Below are 20,698 nucleotides of genomic sequence, written 5' to 3' on the forward strand. Positions count from 1 at the left end.
ATTTCTATGGACGAGAACACTGTCATTATAATGTTTGAGCTTGGCTTGTGGAATTGCACACTGCTTTTATAGGCTGCACACACGCAGCCTTGTGTGTACCATGTCTTCTCACCCTTTCCTTCACATACCCTTTCTGAAGAGACGCCTCTCAGACCAGCCCCAGGACAGTGAGGATCACCCGGCTGGGTGAGCAGCAGCAACCCAGCGCTCCCAGCTCCAGGACCTCCGCATCACCCATGTGGAAACTCCTCAGAAAGCATCATCTGGGGCCTTTGTGAAATGGCAGCAAATCACTTTTGTACAGGGGAGAGCCGCCGGAGCGCGTACGCCCTCCCACCAGCAGCAAACCATACAGTCGTTCTGTTCTCCCCCCGACCAAGAAACTCCGTTTCGGTCGGGATGCAGCATTATCCCCCGCTTTGTCCTCCCCGCGGCAGGTTTAGGAGCGAGCACACAATGGCCAGGCGCCGCTGGGGAGCCCGTCACGCAGGGACGAGGCTTCTCCACAGCCGCCGCGGGGGCTGGGGAGCCTCATCCGCCAGCCGGTGGGGAGCCGGGGGCGCGTTGTGGCAAAGCGGGCGGCCCCACACCGGTACCGGCACCGAGCCGGGGACCCCCCCTCGTACAGCGGGTCCGTGAGGGGAGGAGCCCCGCGCGGAGCGGCCGTTGGACGCGCGGGGGGAGTGGGATGTGACGCGGGGCCGCGCAAGGCACTGTGGGAGCTCGGCCGCCAGCCCGTCGAGCCGTTCCCGTTGGCCCCGCGGGCGGAGCGGAGGCAGCGGTGGAGGCAGCGGGAGCGGGGCCGCCGCCGGCCCACGGGAGACATCTTGTCGCCGGAGGCCGTGCTGTAAGTCCCTGCCGCGGGGGGAGAGCCCGCGTTACCCTTGGCTGTGTGGGGAAGGAGGAGGTGGGGGTGCCGGGGTGGGCTGTGGAGGAGGAGGTGGGGTCCTGCTCCCCCCCGCCCCAGTCCTTCGCTGAGGCAAACCGGGGCCCGCACCGTGCGCTCTGTCGGTTCTGCCGCTTCTCGTTGCGCCTCGGGTGAAGCCGGGAGATCCGCCCCGCTCCCCGCGAAATGGTGGCAGCGGGGTTTTGCCGGCGCGGAGTCCGCCGCGGGGCCGTGGTGGCGGCTGTGGAAGGAGCGCAGCGGGCTCCGGGCAGGGCTGGGGCGGGGGGGGGTTAACCCGCGGCCCCTCGCCTCTCGCCTCTCGCCGCCTTTGCACGGACGCGTTTTGAGTCTCTCCCACCGCGGGCCGTCGGGCAGGAGACCGTGATGTAGAGGGACCGCGAGCGAGGAGCAGCAGGATGTGTTTTCAGTGTGTTTCACTTTGGGATGAAGACGCTGTGGCGTGAAAGTTACCTGCCAGATGTGAATGACTTCGTGACAAAACAGCCAAATGCCGCTTATTAAAACCATAAGCAAAGGCTTCAGAGATGGGTAGAAATACATATTCAGCTAGAAACAGGGTCTCTTGTTCTTTTAAGGCTGTCACTTCTTGTATAGCCCGCAATATGTCTGCCTGCAGGATCTGAGCAACCTATACGGACTGTCTGGGTGTGGGTGTTCCTCATAGGGGACTGCAAGTACTGCAGGGCGCAGGTGGATGCAGGTTCCTAAGGCTCTGCACAAGGCATAATGCAGGAGCACCTGGATTTAGACCGAAGACTGATGTGGTTCTGCGTGTAAAAGACACTAAGGGGGTCAAACTGTTCCTGTAACTTGTATCTTCCTATAACCCTTTTGTTTCCTCTGTAATCTTTAGAAGTAAGTTGCAGAAAGGGCATGAAGGCTGCTGGAACCAGCTCGTATGTGAGTAGGGTGGCGTAAAGCTGAGGTTGCTTCATTATTGTTGATGAAAGGAGACTGGTTGTTGAAATATAGTTGGATGAGGCTGGTTATTTATCTCTTGACCATACAAACGACCAACCATTTTTTCCTCAGGATTGTGTGTGGCTGTCACTTAGCAACAGGTCTGTAGGGAACTTTGCAGATCCTCTGCCTCCCCCATTCTGAAGAGCAGAAGAAATAAATAAGCTCAGGAGCAAGTGTGCAATTAGTAAAACCAGAACCTGGGTTCTTGGGTACAGCCCAGAGCTGCAAGATTTAAGTGGGAACAAGAAAGTTACAGTTGCTTTGAAAAGTGTTTCTTACTGCAGTTGGTTATGAGAGACTTTGTATCTACTGGTCCCTAGAAAACTATCCAATGCGTTTGGGGTTTTGGCGGAGTTTTTTTAAGTGTTCTGAAAGAATGGAATTACAAGTTGTTTACTTCGTAATGCTGCATTATTTTGCCATGTTATGTATCATAACCTTTTGCACTGAAATCATCTAGATCTTCTGACTTCCTAAAGAGTAACTTTGTTTTGCTGTGTGTAAAGCATACCCTTCTGATTGTCGGTAAAGCCAAATGTTGACAGTGTAGATTAAGCCATAAGCGGTCTAAAAACTAGCAATAAGACTGGAATTTTGCTAATGACAGTAACATAGGGAGAGCTTAAGCTTAAGCACTGCTTATTTTATAGATCAATATTAGCAAAAAGAGAAGTCCACCACTGCAGACTTAGCCTTAAAAGAAATCAGCCTGTTAAAATTTGTCCTTAGGAGTTGTTTTGTTCTGCAGGTAAAATCCCAACGCACACCAATGATATTCTCTTGATAAGATAGGTGATTTAGTCGCACTCTGGAAGAATGGTCCAAATCTTGTGCTTTCAAAGAAGTTCACAAGTATTTTTGTATAAAATCCTTTTTGTACATCCTTGATCCTGTCAACCAGGATCAAAGCCTGTTGTCTCTTCTGCATAAAAGTTAGTCCTGCCCCAGTAAGATTATAAAGTTAGGGATAAAGGAGCAGGAATCTGGAACTTATGCCCCAAGAGATAAAAAGAGCCTTCAGAGAGAGCCTCTCTTAGCAGAGGGAATATCGACCCAGTGGGCAGCACAGTGAGCATTAGGTTTTGTCAGTTCAGTGCTTCCTAGTGGAAAAATCAGAAGAGAAACATGTAGTGTTTGTGGAAAACTTGCTTGATTCTTAGGGAAAGATGCTATAAACAAATCAAGAAGCTACGGTTTGTTACCCAGGCCCTTTCTGAAGAGAGGATAGTAGGATTCAGATCATGGTCCTTGCTCCAAAAGGAATGATGTTAGAATCATACCATTCATGGTCTCCTCAGCAGATTGAATTTTTGCATTCCCTCCCTCAGCAGTATAGCATCTAAGTTAAGTTTCATTCTGCATCTGGGTTTTTCCTTGGGAAGCATCCACAAGAATTCTTTATTGCATTTTGTTTTCTTCCAAAAATGTCAAGGGGCAAAGAAGTTTTCAAAATGTTCTTTAAAGCACTCTTTCTGAACATCAAATTCATAAATGGTCCAGTCATTTAAGGTCCTGCATCAAATTTTATGCTTCCTACCTAGAACACAAAATGCTGTAGTGTATAAACGGGCTGGATTTCATGCAGTGCTCCCAGCAGTGGGCAGTGAAGACAATTGTATTTACATTTTCCTGACTATTGGTGGCAAGATGCCCAGCTAAAATGCTTGTCATACTCCCAGTACTGTTGTTAGTGGAGGTTTGCACCTTGAGGGAATATTTGTTTGAGGGCTTCAGACCCATTGTGGAAGATGAGGACTTTTGCCAATTTAATACAATTGTGCGGCAGTATTTTGTTTTGCACACAGATTTGGGGAAAATGTTCTTTTTCCCATCATTTACATTATCACTATGGGAATTTTAGTCTGTAACAGAAAGTACAGGTATGCCTATTGGGCATTCCTATGTCAGGAATATTCTCTCAGTTTTCCAAGTGAAAATAAGTCTGTGTAAGGTGCTACCTTTTCAGATGAGAAATTAACATAGTGCTGGAAGGGCTGTTTCACAACCGGTCTTGCTCCTCTGTCCGTTTCAAACCACAAAGAGTTACTGCTTTGATAAAACACTTAAGCTAGAATTTGAGATCACGTCAGATCAAACGATAAGGGAGTGATTAGCTCTTCATTTATTACCATCGTATCTAGAAACCACAGTCACAGGCTGAGACGCTGTTGTGCTAGGTGAATGTTATTAGAAACCATTTAATACCAATTCCATAAGCTGTGCACTTTGTAAATATGCCAGACTAGCTTCTGATTAGCCAAGAACAGAGCAAGTTAGTTGTCAAAGCAAATTCAAATGCACCTTTTCCAAAAGAGTTCAGTGAGCAGCTCTTATTATAGAATGTAAATAAAGTGAAAAGAGAATGGCAGCATTTACATTGTTAATCTTTTGAAACAGTGTAAAGAAAATAGCATTGCAGTTAATTTCTTGTGATACAAAAATGAACTTTCCACCCTGGTTTTTGTCCTGGAAAGAAGAGAAGAATAATCACTATATCTTAGTATTTTTTTGTACTATTCAGTACAAGTAAGTACCAGTAATGTTCTTCTGGATTTCACTACACTTACTGATGTGATGATGTAGATATAAATTGAATCATCTGTTTGCTGAGTGCAGATAATATACCAGTGTAAGCCCATGAGGCCAGGAGCAGCGTTCATAGTAATTCGTTAAGTCATTAAGAACCACTACCTGAAAGCCATTAATAGCAGGGGGTTTATTACTACTCTTTGATGAAGGTGTCAGATTGACTGAGCTAATGAAGTACTGGTATTTGGAAATCAGGTATCACTTTACCAGGATGTACAGACTGTACTTTGATAGGGTTTTAAACCTTTCAGAAAAACAGATGCCTGTGTGCATTTTAGGAAGATGGTATTTGAAAGTGTGGTTTAGCAGAGTATCTATCTTCACACAGAAACAGACAGCCAACCAGAGTTACTACAGCAAGAAAATGCTAATTCTGCTGCTTTCATCACTATACCTTAATATTACTTTGTTTCTTAGAAAATGCATTTCTGGCTTGCAAAGATGTGGCTGCAGAGCAGCTTTGTAGCTTGAAACTTTGCTGTGAGCCAATTTAATATATCTTCAAATTCTCATTTCTGTGAATCTTGCTGTGGTCTTTACGGGGTTTTCCAAAGGCTATGACTCAGGTGCTCAATTCTGCAACTAGGGCAAGCTGTGTCCAAGCATGGCAGAGCCATTGAAGAACACAGGGTTAAATTTGATTGAAAGTCGTAAATTGACTCCTCAGTGATAACCCCTCATTATCACAGTGATAATTTAGTGAACTGTCGCATTAAAACAAAATCATTTTTTTTGTCAAATCTTTGAAGACTTTGCAATGTATTTGGTCAAGTTTCTCAGAAATTCCATGGCAAAGGCAGCAGTGGGGACGGGAAGGAAAGGACCGGTGCATTGACTGTCACTGACTGTGATTTATTTACTTTTTTTGTCCTAATTACCCTGCTCAAATCTTGTCTGAACCATGGCACATGTGATAAGGTTCCCTTTGGTTGCCTCCCTCATCTGCTGGCTAGCAGTGACTCAGCACACAGCTCTGGTTCATTAATGTTGGCAGCATTCCAGAGTTTCTGGTGTTACAAAGATAAACCTTTTGAGAACATGTAAGGCACACTGTTTTCTTTGGTTTTTGAACTCTTGCCATGCTCTTTACCTTGAACTTTAATACATTTTTTTGGTGACTGTTGCAAGTGAAATCTTTTCCCTTTCCCTTCTCTTCTGCTATGGAGAGCCAGGAGTAGAGAAGAGACTCTGGAGGATCGTTGGGCCATTCCTCAGCAAAAAGCTAGAACAGAAAGGTTCTCCAAAGTAATGATCCTGACTCCATAATTAAGCCCGAAAAGGGTCTTCCATGAAAGGCCCTCTTTTTCTCCCCGTTCTGAACTACATGATTGGCAAAATTAAAAGTGGCACTTGAAACTTAATTGGAATTTCCCTCCCTCCATCCCCAACATCTAGCAATACAATGATTGACTACATGTAGGAGTGGCATCCATGAGACAGGAAGCTCTGAAGCTCATCTTTATCACATTTTACAAATAAACTTCCAGCTAGAAAGCTCTTTAATGTGCAGTGTAAGAGGATAAGGTTAATTGTCAAGATAGGTACAGGGTTATCCTGAATATTAATGAGAGGAATGTGGCCAGGAGTATAAAATAGAGAGGGAAATAAACCTCTAGAATTTGCAGAAGTGATAAATAAGCTTTTTATGAAAGAAGAAAATATGCCATTTTATATATGGGGAGGTGTTAGATAGCTGCAGATACAGAAGACTTGAAGGTACTGAGTAGAAATAGTATGTTAAAGGGAAGAACCTCTGAACATCAGGTGAAAGAGGTTGGAAATCAACAGCAAAGTGTTTTGCTCAAGGGTAATATAAGGGAAGTCAGTTTAGTGTGGCTGATGGCGACAATATGTTAACAACAAACTTAGCATTGCTCTGGATAGGTGATATGTATCCGGAGACAGTGATATACAGTACCCATTTGTCTCAGTTCGTGAAGGAACCACTTCCTTCTCTAAGAATAGTTGTTTTCTTGGAACCAAAAATGAAGGGGCAGTGCTCTTTCATCTCTTCCTGTTTCCAGCTACAGCACAGCTGTCTGTGTGTGTGTGTCCCATTTGGATTTTTAGATTGGGTGAGTTGTACTTCCTCCAGCTCCCTCAAAGCTTCTTTGGCAGTAATTTGGTGTTGCTACATCACCCTTTGATCCAAATATTACAGCAGCTGGTGGCTAGATGACACTCTCCTAAAGGGGAAAAGAACCCCGCAACATTAGGAAGTAGTAATTTACATATACTCTTCCAGCTATTCTGACTATCCCATAAACTCATAAGCCAAATGGTTCATAGAGGCTTCCTGCTTGCAGGTTTTGTCTAGAACAATCAGGGGTTTCATCATTCCTGTATCAGTTCCAAAGCAGAGGAATTACAGTGGAAGCTAGAAGCACAGGTATTTCTAATGCCTGCTTTCCCTGGTGTTTGATTCAGTGAACAACTCAACATTTGTGAGGTTAGACATGCCTGATATTGATGGAAATGGAATATGAACTGTGAAAATAATTTCTGGCAGAAAGTCCATAGCCAACTCAAAACCACACCCAGCTTTGTGCTAACAAAGAACTAACTAAAGGAGACCATGCAATTAAATGGAAGGGGTTTTGAAGCCTGTTGTGCTTTCCAGTTAGTTTCTCAAGGCAAGAAAATGGGCTTTTGTCCTCTTCATCATAGAATAATAGTTATTACAAAGCTGAGCTCACAGCAGAGCAAAGGAGAAGGAGCCCTTTTGATGGTTTCCCCCTTCCACAGTTTCCTGTCTGTTTTCTGACATATTTCATAAAAGTAGCGTGACTTTCATCTGAGCTACTAAGATGGGATTGTTTTCTTTACCTCTAACAAGCAGTAAACCCATTGCATTTATTTTACTTAATGTGCTGTGCAAGTACAGACTCTTTCATAAGTGGAGCATGGAAGCAGAAAGCAAAAATGATGTTTGATACATTTCTTGGTTATCCTGAGTGGTCTTCGTTGGTAGTTATGTAGTCTGAATGTTAGTGACTCACTAAGATGTAAAAGACTGGAGGACATGTCAGCACAGAACAGAAGTTGCAAAACTGAGAAGTGGGGTTGGTGAACCTGTTCTGCCTAATTCTGAGCTTCCCCCATTGTGGATTCAGATGTATGGCAAATACAGTTAGGTTCATAAGGAGAGAATGCAGAATAAAATAGCAAAACAGAAAGGGAAAGCAGGCTTACTGGGGCTCCATTGTGGAGTGTACGAACACACCTGCAAATTTGCATTTGTATTAGGTAGGATTTGTGCAGCAAGGAATGAACAAGGATGCACAGAGTTATGTGCATCACTGATGCATGCTTCTGGTTTCCTTAGAGTTCAGCTTCAAGGGAAGGAAAGGTGGGGACTGTCTCCTTTCCTCTGAGTTAATTTCAAAACCTAGCACATTGACTAAACCTTCAAAGATACTTTGAGAGCTTGTAAACCCTCCACCTCTTTGGATTTGTCAGCTTCTATTTACAGGCTGAGCAGAAATGAAGGAGAGAAAAAGAATATGCTTGACAGCTGTATCAGCAGTAGGACATCTCCACTGACATGAACTGAGATACAGTTGTCAGATCTGCTGGGTGCTTAGACCACCGTTATGTTAAGGAAAGGTGGCAGATGGAAGTTCATCAGCTTCCTAGAGGGCATGTTGAAGCAGTATGGTCATTGATGTGGAGGTAGTTGGCTCGAATCTAATTTCAGATCTTTCTAAAAATAGAACTTTTAGTGTATAGGAAATGTGTTTTGCCATGCATAGGCTTTGTTCTATGAATTCATATGTGCTTGAAAAAAACCTAGTTTTTTGAGGAAGGTGAATCCATTTTATGGAAGCATTAGTGGGTACAATTTTTCCTAGTTAGGAACATAGTTATTTGTGAGCATAACAGTCCTACCACAGCTGTTCAAATGCCCAGTCAGGAGTTTTATCCAGAGAGCGAAGGGTTGTGTCCTTGCAGGAAGCATCCTCCACTTTAATGCGGAAGCTGTACTTCACATTAGGTAGGTATCACACTGTGCTGCATTAATGGTACTGGCTTCTATCTGTTAGGAATTTCAGAAAAGTAATTCCAAAGCAAATTTATAGGAAATAATTTCTATGGCCTATGTATTTACTGTATAAAATTATGCTGGGATTGCAATGGCAAATAACTTTCCACAGGATGTTTATTTTAGGTTCTTGTATATATTCTAAAAAGGCAACTTGTCTGTATGTTTTAAGCACCCCAGTGCATTGCCTGCCCCAAAATACTGCTCTGTCTAGAAATTCAGTATATGGTATTATAGCATCAGTCCTTATTGATAACCTTTTATTTCTATTTTGTTTCCTTCCTAATATGTAGAGTGCTGTTCCAGAGCCAACACAGACAAAATGTCTAGCAGGGGTGGAAAGAAGAAGTCAACCAAGACTTCCCGTTCCGCGAAGGCTGGGGTCATATTCCCTGTTGGAAGAATGCTACGCTACATTAAGAAAGGCCATCCCAAGTACAGAATTGGTGTTGGTGCTCCAGTGTATATGGCTGCTGTACTGGAATATCTGACTGGTAGGTTTTGCTGAACAATGTGAAAGTAATAATACAAACTGAATTTTGCACAGGGGAAATGAGAAAGAGCCTCTGATTTATAAATGACTAAGAAGTTGTAGCTGAAGTGCATGGTTGGTGATCGCACATCTAAGCCAAAATCAAGGCATCCCCTACCCTTGCCTCAGCTTGCATGGCTCTTGTGCATTCCAGCGCTGCATCTGCTTTGACATGTAAACACTCTTCTTCCACATAGACAGGCAGAGGGATTCGTTACTATCAGTGAATAAGGGCTGGGCTTACAGTGTTGCAGTGCTTCCTGCTTCAACTTTGTGCATGACGGCTTTACTTGGGTTACAATTGTCTGTTAAGCATATACATTCCTTCTACATAGAGAGCTTCTCGATGTTTACACAGGGCTGAGGTTGCTTACAGTGTTGTTTAAACATTTCTGTTGAATTTACAGATTATTTTTGAAACTACATATGCTGCTTCCAGTTTGCTTGGTTGAATCTGTGTATAGACGCACTGGTTTTCTGTCCTGCATCAACAGAGCTTATTTGCTTTCATGTGTAGTCCTTTTTATGTTCCTCTCATCATATGAGAATGAGAACACCTTAAATTATTGTCTTCTCCTCACAGTACCTTCTTGGGGGAGAATGGAACTGCTGTTTTTTCCTCCATTTGGAAAGGAGTTTCATGGGAAGAAAATGCTTTGCCAAAGACGTACACAACTAGACATGAAAGTAAAGATCTTTACATACCAGTTCTCCCCTCAAACAAAACTTAAAATGTTGGATTTACCCCTCAAACAACGACACAAAAGTATTCTTTTAATGGAAAACGAACCCCCACTGCAATAGCATCAACATATGGGCTTTTTGCAATATTGGCTTGTTTAAAATAAAATAAACTTCAAAAAATGGAGAAGAATAAATCACCAGTTCAGTCATATTCACATGGCCAGATTGACTTCTAAGTGTATACCTGTAGGCTGGAGATCTAGCAAAATGCACAAGTGGTAGATGGATTAATATTTGGATAGAGATGCTATTAGCATGATGAAGGAAAAACTTGAATTGGATCTAATTTCTCATAGCAATGTTTCTTTTTTCCAGTGCATCTGCTTATGTCAGTGTTTGGGTTTCAGCAGGTCCAAGTGTTTCAAGGGAGAGCCATCTATGAGCTGTTACTAGGTCTCTGAGGAAGCAATACAGTTCATTCTTTCTTTAACTTAAGCACATAGTAGCAAGATGTGGTTTAACTTTGCTGGGAGGAGCATTTTAAACTGAAGTGACCTGACACTTAAAGACAATTTTAGTTACATCTCATAATGGATATTGACATTGAAGAACACAAGTAGTCTATTTTATTTTTTTTTTGCTGTGAAGTTTCTTCTTCCCTTAAGGATGAAGATTGGTAATATCAGAGAATAATAGAGAAGCTGTTTTCTGTAAGGTGTTCATATTACATTATTGACTTTCCTTAGCTATCAGATACCTTTCTTGTTTCCTTCACTTGTCCGTGTTCACAGTTTTCTTTATCTGGGCCTTTTCTTCCAAAGAATGCTTTTAAACTTCCTAGATGGCCTTAAAAAAATTAACATTTCCTTCAGCTTGGTTCCTGCTTACAGCAATAACAACTCAAATAAAATGCTTCTTAGGGTGAAGGGTGCTTTGAATGGTGCCCTTTTAAAGAAGTAGAACAATACAGGTGAGCTTCAGCCACTGCTAATGAGCAGCACATGGTATTGTTTAACTCTTTGATTTAACGTGTTTACTAAGTTACTGGTGGCTTGGCCAGCTGAGAATAAGCTGGGAAACGAAGGTGTTTCTTTGACTGCTGGGCAGCTTGGGAAACTGTCTGAGGAGGTTAACAACAACAAAGTTGAAACCACTTGCATACATAGCTTCATTAAGAAAAAGAGAAAATGGGGAGGGAAAGCTAAGGGGAAAGGTAACTTTTTTTCTTGTTTGTTTTAGTTTTCTTCCTTTAAATATGTTTAAGCTGGTTTTGTAGGTTGCGCTTTTTTTTCCTTCTCTGAAAGCAAGGTAGGTAGGCTTAGTAACTTGTATCTTAGGGTTTTCTTTCATTCTCATACATAAATGCATCTCAAAAGCACAGATACTCTTTTCTTTCCTGAGTTAGCAATAGCTCTATGGTTTATGACTGTTTCAGTCTGGTGATTTTAGGGTTTTTTCCCCTTTCTCTTTCTGTAAGTTTTCACACTCTATGTAGCATAATTTTTTCACCTTTAATGCTCAGTATGTTTTCTGAACTTTGGGTCATTTATTTTTTCCAGCATAATTCAGAAATACTCCCTTGAAATGGGATGCTTGGAGCTTTTTGGTTTGTGTTCTTTTTACCTCTTGCTAGTTATTACTTCACAAACCCAGAGAAATCCTGACTTCTCTCCAGGAGAGCTTTTAAAGGTGATCATGCCAGCACATGATCTGAGACTAAATCAAAGCATTTCAACCATTTCAAAGTAAAAGCAGGAACGTGACATAATAGGAAGGAGACCATGTGAAGTGGCATGCTAATAAATTGGCTACATCAAAAACCCAATCCTGTGCATTCAGGAAGGAGAGAAGAAACATAAAATATCAAAACCAGTTGTAGAAAAGAAGAACTTCAGAAAAGACCATGAGGGGAAATGGCAGGGAATGTGACCTAATAGAAAGGAACCTACTAAGGTTTGAAAACAGTCTCATGTGTGTGCAGAATATGGCATTGATTTTAATCCTTTAGAAGACAAAGTGCTAAATTTTGCTGCCTTTGCTAAAGAAAACTTAACTCTGTAAATCTGAAATTAGCCCCTAATGTGCTCAGATCTGAGGTTTTGGTTTGGTTCAGTTTGAGATTTGAACTTCTATAATGCTTCCAGCTGTTAGACTCGGAGTTCTGTTTGGAATCCATCTGTAGCTGTGACTTTATCCACTTGGTACTTTGAAGGTAACTTACTGCTACCATGTATATATAGCTACTTATTAGAAGTAAAAATGTATGGTCTCTAATTCCCTGTAGTGCATGGGCCCATCTGTAATTTAAGCTCTTCTTCAGTCTATGCCCAATGAAATGCTTTTTCAAACTACATTTATGCTGTTCTTATTTTTGTATTAGCCTGTTCATACACAGTACAGCTCCGCTAGCAGGAGTACACACTGTTTTGGCACATAGGAATTAGTCTAGTTGCTCCAGTTGCTGTGAGCTAAAAAATGTGTGGTTTTGCTGTGCCGAATTTCAGTCGCTTAGCTTCTGACACCTTCATCTACAGGGGCTGGCTGCTTTGCAGCTTCCCTGTGTTGTCTGTTATAGTAACTTCAAAAGTCATCATAATAAAACTACTATGTTATTAGATGTACAATTTGTCTTCTGGCCTTCAGCTAATAAAGATGTTTTATCTTCCATTTAAGTATACTTGACATAAAGAGGTTGCACAGCAAGTATTCCCCTCCTATTACTTATTCACTGAAGGTTCTTCTTCCTTACAAGTAATATTACAGTGTAATTTTCTCATCAGCATACTCAGTGTATGCAGTTTGGTTTCTTAAGCATACCACCTGATTATTCTTCCCTGATTTTCATCTAAGGAAATAAAGTGTAATGTCCACTGTAAACAGGATGCAAATGTCTATTCATGGGTGAACGTGCAGAAGGTACCTTTGAATTTTACCAATATTGAAACAAGTGTATGTACTTCCTTTCTTTAATCTGGAGGAATAGTGTGGATGCTGACGAGCTATAATGCATGGTTCTTATTTCTTTGCAGTAGCACTTCATGCAGTGCTGCCTGTCTTGCACGGATTAATCAGCATATTTGACTAATTTCTGCTTCTGCTGCAGAACTAATTTTAAGCATTATCACCTGCTTTAAGATAGTTTGCTGTTAGTAATTGCTTTTGTCTTCTTTTGTTACTGTGGCACTTGTTTACAATGGTTCATCGCTTATTTATCTTCCCTAATGTGTACTGCAGAAAACTGCAATCCACTCCTTATTTGCACTGCAAAGTAGTGCATCAGTACCAGTTTATGTCAAGAGAAAAGTACTAGGTCAGTCCAGAGGATGGCCACAGACTTCACTCGGATGAAGTTGTGTGGCTTACATTTGTCAGAACTGGTGCAGCCATACATGTGATCAGGTATGTTTCTTTCAGATGTATAGTTTGCACAAGTTACAATCTGGTCCAAACTTTCTTGCCAACTGAAAAAGATACTCCTTTGCCCTTAAAAAATAGAAATCCCTAGAACATATTTAAAGGCAGCAAGATCCAGGCCTGCAAGTGATTTCTTCTCTCCTTGGCCCCCATCATCTTCTCTCCACTGTAAATAATTTTCAATTGCCAAAATGTCATAGCAGATGAGGAGAGGGGGAAGTTTATAAAACAGCAGGAGAACAGGAATACAGAAGAAATGAGACTTTGATTTATATTTGTCCTGTACACAGTGAAGGAAGGTAGGAGAAAATGTTAAATGTCTGTTTTCTCCATAAGATTTCTCTCTCAACTGGATTTTTATTGCCCATTGTGTACTATTGATCCTGCATTTTTTTCAAGTGTAAAACAAGCACCTTTTGAATGCCACGGGTAGAATTGCATGAGGCATTCTGGTGCTTACCTGAGTGTTTGTTTCCAGGCTTTGTGCTGATGCCAGAATCCCTTAATGGAGGTTCATGTACTGGAGTTCAGTTCGTTGTATTTTCATCTTGATTAATTTTCGATGTGGAAAACTTTAAGCCAGCTGCTGATAGGCTGCAAAATGAAAGCCCTTCCTCAATGCAGGAAGTTTCAGATGCTCACTTTCCGATGTGCAAACTGATCAACTTGAACTGCTTTTCACCTCTCGTGTTCTGCTCGCTGCTGAAAACTTTTCCAGGGTCACAGAGGAAAACAATGCTTTGCCCTGTTTGTCAAAGCAAATGTACTGCTGAATTTCTGCTTGGAAGCAGAGGGGAGCTGAGAGGTCCACGGCAAAAAAGCATTAGGTTAAAAGCAGGTTCAAGTTCCAGGCACTCAGAGACTGCCATAAATAATGGTCCTTAGGGAGTAATGAAATTTAAGAAGATAATTAATTGACAGTATCTTGTTGATACTGTTGAAACATGCATTCACCACCAAGATGCATTTCTTCTGTTTAAACAGAAGCACTAGTCCCTGTTATGGTGTTGTGCTACAAACTGTGTCCCAAAAGAGGTTTAAAATAAAATGGGGACTTGTAGGACCTGTGCCTTACTTGAGCAAGCATGAAACTACCTCTTCAGATCCTGTGTGGCTTTAATATGGACCACTACTGGACCTAAAATACAGCAGGGCTGTTGATGGCAATAGCCTCACAAGCCAGAGAACTTTTGAGAATGTCAGCATAGCAAAACTCCTTTGTAATATTCCTCTTCTAGGTAAGACTTGTGTCATGAGAAGTGAGGTTGTCATGATTTAACATTGCTGTGTTTGTAAAAAGCGCCTCTTTAGATATAAAGCTTTGCACTCTTAGCAGTTGAATGACCAACATTCTGAACTTACACATGCATGAATTGATCAGCTTCAAATGAATATAAATGAAGTTTCTTCTCACTAATATGCCCTGCCTTGGCTCCAGCCCTGTAAACACATATGTGCCTGTTTTATCTTGTAGTTCCATAAACTTCAGCTGATATCCGACTTAAAAAAACTAAGTCAATACAGAATTGCTTACTTGATTAGGGTCCTAGTGTATTCACCAAGCTACACAGATCAGGGTTGATGAAAACCAATAAAAGCCAAAGCATTTTCTCATAATAAAAGCCCCATCATTGTATACTGATATGTCACTATAGACACTTAGTTCAGAGGGATAAATATGTATCAGAATTTGCATTAGTAGTAAACCAGGAAATTAAAAGAACTAGGAAGCTAAATAATGTTGGATCTCTTACCAAAAAAATTAAACCTTGATGGTATTGAAGTGTAGAAAAGAGCTGAAGTGTGAGACACATCAGAAAGCTCTAAGTGGAAGTGGCTTTTGTGGCCTGAACTTGAGTTTTATGTAAACAGCAGTCTGTCATCTGCCTTGCAGAAATACAAAGCTTACAATAACTTGGCACAGTTACAGGTTCTCCTCTACAGGGCCTAGTTTTGATAGAGCTCAGACACTAAAGACTTGGTTTGGGGTTTTTATTGTATCCAAAGAGAATGATTGTCCTGTTGAGAGTTAAGGTTTCATCGAGGCTTGTTCAAAGCAATAAAAGTTCTTGAACTGATTTTCACTGCATCAGATTTCTATGACTATGAACCAAGGCTGAGAACTGTTTTATTGGAAATGTGTAAGAGGGAAAGTGTTGTTAAATGATTCTACTTTCCAGGGGGATTGGGTGGAATACACAGAGAGGAGGCTGCAGGAAACTCTGAACAGTCGTGGTTGATTGGGGTTGATTGGGTTAAAACCTTCCGGAATCATGGAAAATGATTCTGAAGTCAATAAAAACCTGATGGAAGGATGATTAATTTAAAGTACAATAAACAGACTCCTTGTCATGTAGTTGGCTTTGTAGCAAGTATGTATTTTCTCAGTGGAATTGTATCAACATCCATTTTTCTTTCATTTCTGGACATTGTTTTCAATTTGATGCTGAGGCGAGGGAGGCTTCACATGCTTTTTAGAAACCCCTGACTTGTTCCTGTTGGAACTTGCGTGTTCAGGAATTGGCTTTGTGTCAGCACATCACCTGTTAGTTGTTAAGAGTTTAGTTTCAAAGCTATGATTTCATCTCCCTGAAGAGAAGATGGACAGAGGGATTCAATGCAACAGCAAGGTTTTAGCTGGAGATGTAAACCAAAAACAGAAAAAAAGCATTTTGGGGATGAACTCAGACCAGATTCAATTGAGTATTTACATTTATAAAGTGTTACAGCCTGGACTGTGTGATAAGCTAAAGGCCTTGTCATTGAGGCTTTAAAGGAGTTTTCTTCAGTAATGGCCAGTAATATTTTGTTTGAAAATGAGGATAAATGAACTAGAGTGGAGGAAGAATGCATTTGCCTTTGTTTCCATCCAGGTTTGTGGTTGCTACTGTGCCTGCTTTGTTTTGGTCTAATAGTAATTTGTTTCATTTTAACCTTGTGTGGAGTTCTTGTTCCAAACTGCAGCAAGTGTTGTGAAATACCAAAGCAAGGGTACTAAAGGCAGAGTCATACCACTGCAAAACAGGGAAGTGCAAATAGTGAGCTTGGGAGCTTGGGAGGATGTCCAAGACATGACCAGAGTCTCTGCAAACAGAGAATGAGGAACTTGCCCTCAAAACTTGCTTCAGGATGAGGTTTCTGTGGAGGCTTCTGGTTGTGTTTGAGTAGGAAATGCCTTGAGAATAGCTTTTCCTGTGGTCTTATCTCAGGCTGAAGTACAAAGATTCACAACCTGGGTTAAAATCTTTAACTGAACTTTAAAAACCTCAGCACAAGAAAAGCAGTTCCGTTTCAAATGTAGAGACCAGGCTTAGAGCAGCTTTCACTGCCCATAGCCATCTGCCTAGTTCTATATGTTACAAAGGATTTTTTCAAGTGATATGAGAAGTGCCTTTAAGTTAAATATTAAGAGAAAATTTCTTAACTTTTAAGACTTTCTCTTCCCACTTTAATCTTCCACTTAATGATGACTGAAAAGAAAAAGATTAATCATAGCTATGTCTTTTAAATCGCATTGATGTGTTCATCTTAGAGTCAGATTTCAACGGCTACACAAGAGCTGTCCGTACATGAATATATTTCATGCTGACATGGCATTCCTAATCAATTTTTTCCTTTCGTAATGATGTACTTCTCCCAGCTTTTTCACTGGATGGTTTCATACCTGCAGTTAAAGCTGTACATGTTCTCCTTTTTTTGGTTCAAATCATTGAAAAGCACAGGAAAAGTCACTTGTGGAAATATAAAGAATATCTCTTCATATTAACTTAAGATTTCAGTATGTAGTACTTGAAAATTATCCCTTCAAAAAACTTTAAATATTGAAAAACTTGTATATTTTCCTCATTTAAAACAAAAATAGGGATTTTGGTGTTCAGTCCTTCTGTAAAGTGTGTCTCAAGAGTTGCCTTTTGCCTGAGTGGTGGTGCTGTAATTATTCCCTAGGGGGGAAATGCCTTGAGTCAATATATGAAAGGAATGGAATAGACATTATGCAACTTCCATCCTTTTTGTGAGGCCTCATTTTTGTAAACTGTTCTTGTTTTGGTCTTCTGGCTGGGTAAGTACAAGCTGAGTCTGGCTGAATAAATACAGGCTGAGTCTGGCTGGGTAAATACAGGCTGAGTGAATCCTGATGTCATGGAAGCTCTTAAAACTTGCTTTTGCCTCAACTCTTACAAGCAAAGCTTTTTCTCTTGATCCTGTTCAGTTGCAGGAGTTGGTACTTTCGTGTTTATTATTTTGCCACTGTTGGAAAGATTACCCTTAATGAAATAGAGCTCCTCCATGACTCAACCTTTGCACCTGGTAGAATGGCGCATCCGAAGATAGGTCTGACCTAAGAATTGAGATCCAATCTCAATTTTAAATGCCTTTTCCCACCTACTACTCTTTCCAGCTCCACACCTAAATCGAGAGTGATTATTCTGGCAATTTGAATCAGCTCCCTTACAGGGAGAGAGAGATTTGAATGTAATTTAAAAGTGGTTCAAAACGTGGATGAGAAACCATTTAAACCTTCAGAATTCAAGGAGTGTAAGAGTAAAGCTGGCTGCAAGCAAAATACAGGCAAGTAGTCCAGCCCCCATCCAGATCCGGAAAGTCTCAATTTCTAGCACCTGTAAGTGCTCGAATCTATTGGGTTTGGATGAGGTTTGTCTCTGTCAGTGCCAAATCAAAAATTGTTACCTATGCTGGCTTCAGCTCAAACACCTCCTCATCCTTTGCTTTCAAAGAGGGGAGAGCCCCCCTTTGACCAGCCTTGTGTGCACAGCTGAGTTCTGCTGGGTCCCTCTGTGTGCGCAAGCAGTACTTTATTATTGGAGAGCTGAGGAGAAGGCCAGAAGAAAAATTCCACCCTCCATGCCTCCTCCTCCTCTCTTCCTCTCCCCAAGCTCCACTTTTGTGGTCCTCAACACCAGTGCAAAGGGTTCTGTTCCTGAAAGGGAAGTGGGGTACCTCAACTTCCCTTAAGGACCATTAGAAAACTGTAATTTCAAAATGAGTTTCCTGTCCAAGGAAGAGGGCTTAGCACTTACAAGAACAGTTCTCCACTGTACAAGGCAGACATTTCAGTTTTATGAGGAACAAATAAAACATTCCTCTGTGCTTTACAGGCATAACACTTTCTTAGACTCTTTAGTTACAAAATGACCTGTCTGCATAGTTATGCTGATCAGTCGCAGAGAATAACACGGCTCAACTATTTTAGCAGTGCCTGATGCAGTAAAGGAGTAGAGGTGGGGGAAGCAGAGGCAAACCAAAAAGTAGTCTGCTGCTTGCAACAAATCCATCCCATGTTTTTTAGCCATTAATAATGTCTGAGGTACAAACAGAACAACTCCTGATGTAGAGAGGTGGAGATACAGAATCCTCCTGAGGGCAGTGGGGATGCACAGGATGTACCTAGCTTGTCCATTGGAAGGTGAATCAGGTCTTGTGTCACAAATGGCTGTACGCAGTGCTGAATGCAAACTAAACCACACATGTGCAAGCTGTGGCTTCTGAGAATATGTGAAAAGGATTATGCCAGCTTAATTCAGTTCTTTGGAGGTGTGGAAAGCATGGTCAGGTTGACTTTACCCTGCTAATCCTGCTTTAAAAAGAAATTAGAGCAATAGTCAGCATGAAATGTTGAGTTTGGGAGGGCTTGGACTTCATGTTCTATCTCGTCCTGTAATAAAGTTAATTGTGCTCTTTGAAGAACATAAAACTAGTGAAAGCCTACCAAAATCCTTGATCAAGTTTAAGTGTAGAACATCCAGAAACGGCTGTCATAACTAGCTTATTATGGGACTTAGGATGAGAAGTAATTGGAGTATTATGTTAAACTTGGGCTAATGAGAAGCCATAGTCTGTGCTATATAGTATTACTTCAGATTTACTATGTGTTATGGTAAAGGTATGTGGTCATGTGGGCTTTGATTTTAGTCTTTTTCTTTTCCAGATTAATGTCTTAATTCAGTTCTATTTGCCTTTATAGCAAGCTTATGGGAGAGCTTTCATGGTACAGTCAGTTGCTAAATGTGAAATCAATATCATAGTCTATTCTAATGTGAAATTTTATTATATTAGTGTGTAATAGATGTAAAAAAAAGTTTGGTTTTTTTTTTTTTCTCCCTTTTTCTTCAAATGTCACTGGTTTGCAAGAGGAAATGCACCAAAAGCAATAGTGAAGCACAGTCTGTACAGAAGGAGATGAAAGATTAGGTATAATGGAGACAGCAGTAGCACATAATTGCAGTTAGATAAACATGTTATGTCACTTCTTGAATTGTTCCCCTGACTTTCTTGTAATTAATAGCATTCTTTGCCTAAGGCTTGCTGAATAGAAGACAGATAAGTTAGGAGGCAATGCTGCAGCCTTTTGCTTCATAGATCCTTGCAGGGGAGCAAGTTAATCTTTCCTAATTCTAATAAAAGCCATCATATGCCCAGCTGTTAAATGTGTTTTGTCAGGACTGGAGATTTCTTCTAAGGGATAATTTACTAGCAGCAAACAAACATGATTCATCAATTACTTCTTCTGGACAGAAAGTTCTTCTCAGAGGAAAAAACAAAATCGTTGTAGTGCAGCAGCAGAGTTTGTATTTTTAGTGTCCTAACTTGGATGTGTGCTCGTATACTTCCATAATATTAAAATGAGAAACTGGGAATAGCACCTTTTCCAGTGCTAAAGTAGAAGCAGTGTAAGTCAGAACTCATGTTTATGACAGGTTTGAGGCAAAAAAACCTATAGCATTGTCCATCTAAAACTGTTGCCTGACAGGAGAGGGATCCTGGGGATGAACACACAGTAGCCTTGAGAAGAACATTGTAAAGCCAAGAATTTAGTGGAGCTGCTTTAAAAGGATGAAAAAGTAAATACAGTTTAGACCACAGGACTTGAAGTGTGTATTGCATTCACCCTTCAGGGAGTCAACACACAAAAGAAAACTACAGTTTTAGAAGTAGATACCTACTGATGGTATTCTACAGCAGGCAGGAATAATGTGATGTAAATAAGATACCTGTTTGCATGGATGCTAGTAAATAACACATTGATTTCTCTTGATGATCACAGTGTGATTAAAAGGGGGTTGTTTTTTTTTCCCAGCGGAAATTCTGGAATTGGCTGGAAATGCAGCAAGAGACAACAAGAAGGGTCGAGTCACTCCTAGACACATCCTGTTGGCTGTAGCAAATGATGAAGAATTAAATCAGGTGAGAAAAAACTCCACTGTGTGAGGGCCAGGATTTCCTTTAGGGCATTTTAAATTGTCTTTCCATATAGCTGACTTGTAACTCAAGATCTCTGCTTGTTGAGTAGCCCACCAGGAATCAGCTCCTTCCCTCACTAGCACACTGCCTGTGTAACTAACAGCAGCGCTCAGCTTAATTATGCATTTCAGGACTCTTAAAATGTGCAGAATGCAATGGGGATGTAATATGACATTTGTTTGCACTATTACAGCCACTTATGTTAGAGTTGGATATTGTCATAAACTCTACAAAGACACAGAGAAAATCTTGTAGATGAGGTTTTCTGTTTTGTTTTGTTTTCCCTGTTACGTAGCTTAGGACTCAG

The 20,698-nt window shown here is 41.1% G+C and overlaps 1 protein-coding gene across 5 annotated transcripts in view; it reads left to right on the forward strand.

The window, feature by feature from the left end:
- Positions 1 to 699: 699 nt before the first annotated feature.
- Positions 700 to 20,698, forward strand: part of LOC136020234 (core histone macro-H2A.1) — a 42,915-nt gene continuing 22,916 nt past the window's right edge. For 3 of the 5 annotated variants that reach the window (XM_065691111.1, XM_065691114.1, XM_065691113.1), the window contains exons 1-3: positions 701 to 847; positions 8,795 to 8,995; positions 20,228 to 20,334. In XM_065691111.1, the coding sequence (XP_065547183.1) occupies positions 8,824 to 8,995; positions 20,228 to 20,334 (279 nt within the window). In that variant the 5' untranslated portion in view covers positions 701 to 847; positions 8,795 to 8,823. Of the gene's footprint in view, positions 848 to 8,794; positions 8,996 to 20,227; positions 20,335 to 20,698 lie in introns of all 5 variants that reach the window. The other 2 variants (XM_065691115.1, XM_065691116.1) reach the window with 1 other exon arrangement.

The sequence above is a fragment of the Lathamus discolor genome, chromosome 10 (genome assembly GCF_037157495.1).
Source record: "Lathamus discolor isolate bLatDis1 chromosome 10, bLatDis1.hap1, whole genome shotgun sequence".
Classification (NCBI taxonomy): Eukaryota; Metazoa; Chordata; class Aves; order Psittaciformes; family Psittacidae; genus Lathamus; species Lathamus discolor.